This window comes from Rosa chinensis, chromosome 3 (assembly GCF_002994745.2).
Source record: "Rosa chinensis cultivar Old Blush chromosome 3, RchiOBHm-V2, whole genome shotgun sequence".
NCBI classification, from domain to species: Eukaryota; Viridiplantae; Streptophyta; class Magnoliopsida; order Rosales; family Rosaceae; genus Rosa; species Rosa chinensis.
Window position 1 is genome coordinate 20,717,417 of NC_037090.1, and position 6,893 is coordinate 20,724,309.

General features: G+C 40.0%; 1 protein-coding gene across 1 annotated transcript; it reads right to left on the minus strand.

Moving 5' to 3' along the window:
- Positions 1–1,523: 1,523 nt before the first annotated feature.
- Positions 1,524–5,112, minus strand: LOC112191416 (B3 domain-containing protein At2g36080). Its single transcript, XM_024330760.2, has 3 exons — positions 3,997–5,112; positions 3,523–3,731; positions 1,524–2,224 (listed from the first exon to the last, which is right to left on the minus strand). Exons 1-3 carry the CDS (start codon positions 4,823–4,825, stop codon positions 2,171–2,173), a joined length of 1,092 nt encoding a protein of 363 aa, XP_024186528.1. The 5' UTR covers positions 4,826–5,112; the 3' UTR covers positions 1,524–2,170.
- Between the last annotated feature and the right edge of the window lie 1,781 nt (positions 5,113–6,893).

The following is a 6,893-nucleotide window of genomic DNA, read 5'->3' on the forward strand; positions in this document are numbered from 1 at the left end:
ATTTATTGTTGGTCATTCATTGACAGTCTAAGCTTTTGGGAGTTGGGACACAGTAGCGGCCGTCGAATACAAGTCTCGCAGGGCAGAATAGTGTCCTACTTGCCAGTACAATGTGGGATGAAGAACCCCAAAAGAATAAAAGCATGCTAAAGATGAGGAAACTAAAAAGGCTGGTGTATCATTGAAAAAAATAAAAACATATAAATAAATACAAGGCTGATGAGTGAGTGGGATTGAAACAAGTAGGCTCACATGGTGAGGGTGTTTCCTATACTGTACTTGGTCACTTGGTCATATGCATTAATGGTTCAATATTTCTGGGCTTGCAGTAGGACAGACTCAACATACAGGATTTAGAGTCCCTTCATTCCTTTTGATTCTCCACTGACTTAGAGTTCAATCATGATCCATAACAAACAACAACACATATATCTGGGGAGGGAAAGATAGGGACCCTCCCCACTTGCACAGGAAGTGAATGAGCCACTAAACATTGGAGTACTCCATCTCCGTCTCCATCTCCAGGAGATCTATCACGCATTATATTCAAGGTCAATGGTTGATCACTCTGTTTGTCTGAATCTTTATGGGCCCTGATAATCACATGAAAAAAGCTTCAGCTTATACATACAGTTACTCTGCCCTTCCTTTTCTGTAAGGCCAGTGCTATTAGCTAGCACATGATTTTTATCCTTTTATATATACAAGACCTAAATTGATTTGAACCCAAGTGCTTGTGGCCCTTACTATGCAAGTGATTCGGTTAGATTCCAAGTTTGGTGCTTTCGCACTGATATCTGTAATAGAAATGGCACCCAGAAGTTGTCATTTTAGGACAGGCAATGGGTTGGTCTGAATAGACATTGTGATGAGCAAACACTACTGTGTTGTTTACTCATGGACCCATTTACCTTGTGAGTTAAGCTTTTGCTGAGTTTGCCACAAATTCCAATGACTAAGAATTATTGTCTTGCCAGGTTGAGTCTGACACATATATACTCTTTTGGTTCAGTCATTGGCGTCAGTCAAGGACTTTTTCTGAGTAATTGATCATGAGCTGTGAGCCATTTCTCTGAAGTGAATGAGGTCTGGTTTTAGGCCTCTATTGAAAATGGTAGTGCATGGTAGTAAGATCCCAAATCATATAGAATGAGAAAGTTTAGTTGTATCGCATATTAGTCATGATAGAATTAGTTGAAAATGTAAATATCTCTCATTCAGATGATATATTTTTCCGATCGATAATAGTGCTAGTGTGAACTAGGTTTACTAGAGATTGATTGAGGTTGCTTCATCATTAAGGATTAAAGAGAACACATGGATTACTATAGATGATTGAACATCATTTTATCACTCATCAATTATCATCCATAATATTCCATGATCCGAAAGACTTCTTTCTGATTAACAATATTAGAAAAAAAAAACTCCCAATAAGCTAAAATTGTCAACTTGTCTAATTAGTAGAGCATAAAAGAACAGCTTAGAAAAGCTAGCTAGCTAGCTAGCTTCACTGGAGGGTAAGAAAATGAACAGAACTTGTAATAACAAAGGAAGCCAGATCAGAATCGGAGCAACAAGTAAGGAGAGGCTGTGGACTACTACTACTGTACCTAGTTAAACTTTTAGTACAAACAAGTTGCTGCTTCAACCATGTCTACTATTCAACTCCACCAACTTTCACTCACTCCCCCCACCAACACAACCTCACCACCATACCCTTCCATTATTATCTTTACCTTCATCATGAGACCTCCTCTGGAAAAATCTTCAGGCAGAATCTCAACAGTAAAGAAATAGTAACAGCAGCAGTAAATAGACTCTTTCCCCTCATTCCTGATGACGTCATCGCCCTACCCTTTCTTCCCAGGGTTACCCCACACCCCCTACCTCTCTCTCCTACTACCTGCAGCAGTCCTTTTCCTCAGTCCTCAACACTACTAGTCTACTACTCCACCTCCACTCCTGCCCAAAACTTGGCCTGAAAATCTGGGATTTTTTCTCATATTTTTCTAATACTTAAATATTCTATACATACCTCCTCATTTTTTTTTTTCTTTTTTTTCTGTTTTTTTTTTCTGGGTTCTAAGTTCTTTTGGTGGAGATTTTTCCAAGTGGGTTAAAAATTAAAATAGTTGGAGTCAATCAAGGACGTCACATCCACGGATCTCTATCCTCGTCGATTTCTCATGGGGGGGTTCGCATCTCTGGAGAAAGTGAAATCCTGTTGCAATCAAGCACCAAAAACAAAATCAAAATCATTATATGTGTGAAAATCAGTGCTTTCAATTCTCTTTTCTTTTTATAGGTCCCTGAAGACCGCCTATATATAATGCCGTGGCCAGCTACCTATACTGTACTAGAACCCTCAGTCTAAAAAATAAATTTTGGCCGGCTTTAATAATTGCCACTAGAACCCTACAAGTTTTAGGATCCTAATTCAAATTGAGTTGCACCTGCCTATGTAGTATTTGTTAGCTATTAAGGCTACTTCCTCAAGCAGCAGTTGAGATGATAACAAAAGGTTTAAGTTTTGAGAAGAAGATCCACTTCAGGGTTTTTCCCGCTGCATTTGAACACTTGTGCCTTGATTACTAAAATGGAGAAGGAAGAAGGGATAGACATTTAAATACCTATAGTTGGAAAACTAATGACGCCTAATTCTCTAGTTATCAAAATTAAGAATGAAATATGCAATTAATGCTAAACAGATTTGAGGGTTATAACAGCTGTCATATAGTCCAGGAGACCGACTCATAGGAGTCGGTACCTACAATATTCCACATGATATATATCTGCTATCTTCCAGAATGAGGCTAAAGCTGGCCAAGGGGAATAGCAAAATTTCAAATTTGGTTCAGTTCATATTTTATGGGATAATGAACTATAGCTCATACACATACCGGTCCACAAAAGCTGCCCTCATGCGTTGCGGTGGTGTTGTATTTTTATGATTATTGAAATCAACTCAAGGCCAAACTCAAACTGTGGCCTTAATTGGGCACGTAAGTTGGTGTTTGGTCCAAACCTTCTTTTGGCTCAATTGTAGGCTGGAAAGTTGTCATCTTTAGGAAAAAATGACCAAACAGTGTTTGACTTCTAAACCTCCATATGACCATTCAACAACGACTAGCCAAACACACATTAATCACCTGTCACTACTAACTTTTGTCTTAACAGTGTTTTGCCAACCCATCTGAATCGTTAATTAATGTGAACCTCACTACGAAATTCATATCAATCAAACCAGGTTAGTCACTCGCGAAGCATATTTCTAAATTGTAACCACTCTGTCAATTGACTTGTTAGGGAGGAAGGAGACCATGCAATTTCTTAGACTCAATAGTACTACTTCAACATTAACTTACATTTGCCTCATTAGAGGAAGCAAAATTGTTTTTTAAAAAAAGTAATAAACATAATAATAATTCCACAAAATTAAAAGATAAATAAAGGACTGATCTACACACATTATAATAATAGTAGTAGCATTAATGATTAGGAAAATGATAGTTGGCTTACCCTGTGGTCTCCATAATAAGCATTAGTAGGATTAGGATAGAACTGGTGGTGGGTTGGACCCTGGCTTGACAAAGACGACCCATCTGGTGTGGATGGTTCGGACTCATCATCCTGCTGCTGCTGGCACTCCAAGTTCACCCCAAACAGCCTCAATATCCTCGAGTTGCAGCCCGATGACGACGACGGCGTCTGGTTCTGAACAGGAGATCCTGCAATGAATAGCACAAAATCACAATGCGCTTCATGTAATGCAATTTTTTGCACTAATTAGTTCTTCTGGAACCAAAAAAGAGGCACATTTTCTTTCTCCCAAGTAGTAGGAAACTAGGAATTATAGGAAGGTGTTTTTCACGCACTTTCACGTGCGTATATAACAAGAAGAAACAGATTGGAAGTAAATACGAGATAGATAGGGTTTAGAACAAGAGACAAGAGATAGGGCTAAAATGTGAAACAAAATGAAAATATTTATACCTGCTGCTGCTGCGGCTGCATGTTGTAGATAGTCAGGTGGGTATGGCACACTGTGATGATGGGGCGCAGGATAAGACTGCGGTGCAGAATAGAAGATCCTGGTCCAACCAGCTCTACTACCTCCACTTTCAACACCAGGACCAGCACCACCACCCCCGCCGCTTCCGCTAACCTGCGCTGACGTGTTACTAGCCCCACCACCAGCGCCGCTGCTCTCTTGCGCCGCACGGCGCCTCCACCCAATGAAGAGGCGCTCGCTGTCGTTTCGGCGCCGCTCGAACAAAACGACGTCGCCGGCGTCGAGGCGCTTTTCCTTCACGTAGCGGCTCCATCCTTTGGTTAATACATAGCTTTGGCTGCTGTTCCAGTACGAGTACCGGAACCTCCAGCACTTTCCGGACTCGTCCTCGAAGCTCAGCAGCAGCCCCTTCTCGCCTCCTGACTCTCCGCCGTTGCCGCCACCGAGAGGGAAGTACCTCTCGGCGTGCTGCTTGGGAATGACAAGGCGGTTGAGCTTGCCGACGTCGCTTGGGGTCAGCGGCTTCTCGAACATGGTCTCTTTGTCATCCCCCATGTCGATCTGAAGCTCTGGCTGTTGTAATTCTCTGTCGGCGGCGTCGTTGTGTTGATGGTTGAGGTTGAAATTGAGGGTCGGGGGCTGTTGGGAGATTTGGGAGCCTAGCCAGCCGGGCTGGTAATTTTGATACAATTGAGGGTGGAAAGTGTCCATGGTGAATTCAGGGGGCTGTTGCTGGTTTTGTTGAGTCGTCGAGTTGTTCCACCACTGCGTTTCTTGAAGCTCGGAGGAAGAGAAATGGTTCAAGGACATTTCACAAAAGAGACAGAGCAGAGCAAAGATGGTGTCTTTGTTTGGTGAGTAAAGACTAAGAGGGAAGTGAAGGGAAAGGGTATGTGGGGCTGAGAGCTATAAGGGCTAGCGAGCAAGGCGTGCTGATTATTATGGGTTTGATGTGAGGAACTATTTCATGGAGCTCCCCCAGAGATATGATATGACAACAAGAGAGAGAAGATAGAAGAGAGAGAGAGAGAGAGAGAGAGGAGAGGAGGGGGGAAGAAATGTAAGTACGAGAGTACTACTACTACTACTTTAAGGTTTTGCGTGAAGGAAAAATTCAATCATTATTTTCAGTGTAAATTCCATATACCACTTTGTGTTGTGTGTGTGAGTGTGTTTTCGAGCGAGGAATTGAATTAAAAAAAGAAAGAAAAGGTCTCGGGTTTACTGAATTCGGCAGAACATGTATCTTGATGAATCTTGAAAAAGAAAGAAGAGGCAGACAGACAGAAGGAAGGAGCTTATTTTCTATTTTTTCTTGTGGTAAGGTAAAAACTGTTTTGTCACTATTTGCTGGAACACACCATGTTACTGCTATATTGGATTAAAATCAAAATTTATTGGTGGGACACTACTTTCTGATGTAATAATTAGAACCCGGCCGGTCTAATTCTATTCCCCATCCAACGGCCGGCCGGCCTACGTCTCCTGGTTTTCAACAACCTCTACAAGAAAAGGTTTGTTTCGATCTTTCTCTATTAGAGGTTGTCTGCACCCTGAGGTCTCAAGTTTGAGTTCTTCCTCTTATTTCTTAACTTTGTTTAATATTAAAAATAAACTTTTAAAAGGTTTACTTTCGACGATCATTCATCTATAAACGATTAGAGTCACTAGAGTCTACATACACTTTTTAACACTTTTCTGGCGTGTAAAAATTAATAAATATTGGAATAGATAGAAATACACACATGTGCGCGTACACGAATGACAGTTATGGTTAGAATTGATTGATATTGGATGTAGAAGCATATAATCCAAATAGTCTCCAAATGACTGTTGAGAGGTCAGCAGTTGTAATTGGTAGATGATAGGTGTAGATGCATTTAGATGTAGGACGAGAGTTTAGCTAATTTCAACAAAGAATCTCGAAAAGAAAGAAGCGTCTTCACATTAAGAAGAATGATTTGAATATTGGAAATTGGTATTCAAATAGGCTTCATAATGATGGAATTAATCAGAAATTACTTTTTTAGATATTTCGGGATTCTCGAGTAAAATTTTGGTTGAGATTCCAAATACATATTTGCATGCGTAATATTCTTTAGTATCTAGGATTATATTTCTAATTTTTATTTAATGAGATTTAATTAGGTTTCCTAGTTTTAGTCTATAATAAATTGTTCTTTATGTTTTCTAGTTGTATTAGGTTTATGCTATGTGCCCTATATAAGGCACATCTTAGATTGTAATTTTGATTTAAGTTATCAATAAATAAATAAAACAAATATTAGAGATGTTTCTCTATGTTTCTTACGGCTGTGCCTGTAATTGCTAGTGGATTCTAGTTCATCTTGTATGCTTTCGATTTTTGACGGAGCCTCTTGCTATCGTGTTCACGCTTCTCGCATCATTTGGTATCAGAGCGGGTATCGCCCTCTCCTTAGCAGACGACGATCCAAGGGAGAAGTTCACTACCGCCAACCTCAACGACGTTGGTCATAGAGTATCTATCAAAGAAAGTTTTGTGGAAGAGGAACCTGCCGAGGGATTCGCCCTAGTACAACCTCATCAATCCAAAAAAAAAAAATAGAACGTTGGATATTCACAATAACGGATTACGATGACTTCCGAACAACATGTATCATCAAAGACAATATATGCTCAATAATAATTGATAGTGGTCTATGAGAGAACTTTGTAGCAAACAAAGTTGTGGATTATTTTCAATTACTGACAGTGAAGCTGAGTGATCCATACTTGATTCCATTTGAGGAGGATGAATATGCACAAGTAACAGAGGTTTGTGAAGTTCCTATCTCTATAGGAAAATTTTATAAAGAAGAGATTACTTGTCATGTAATTGACATGGATGACACTTACG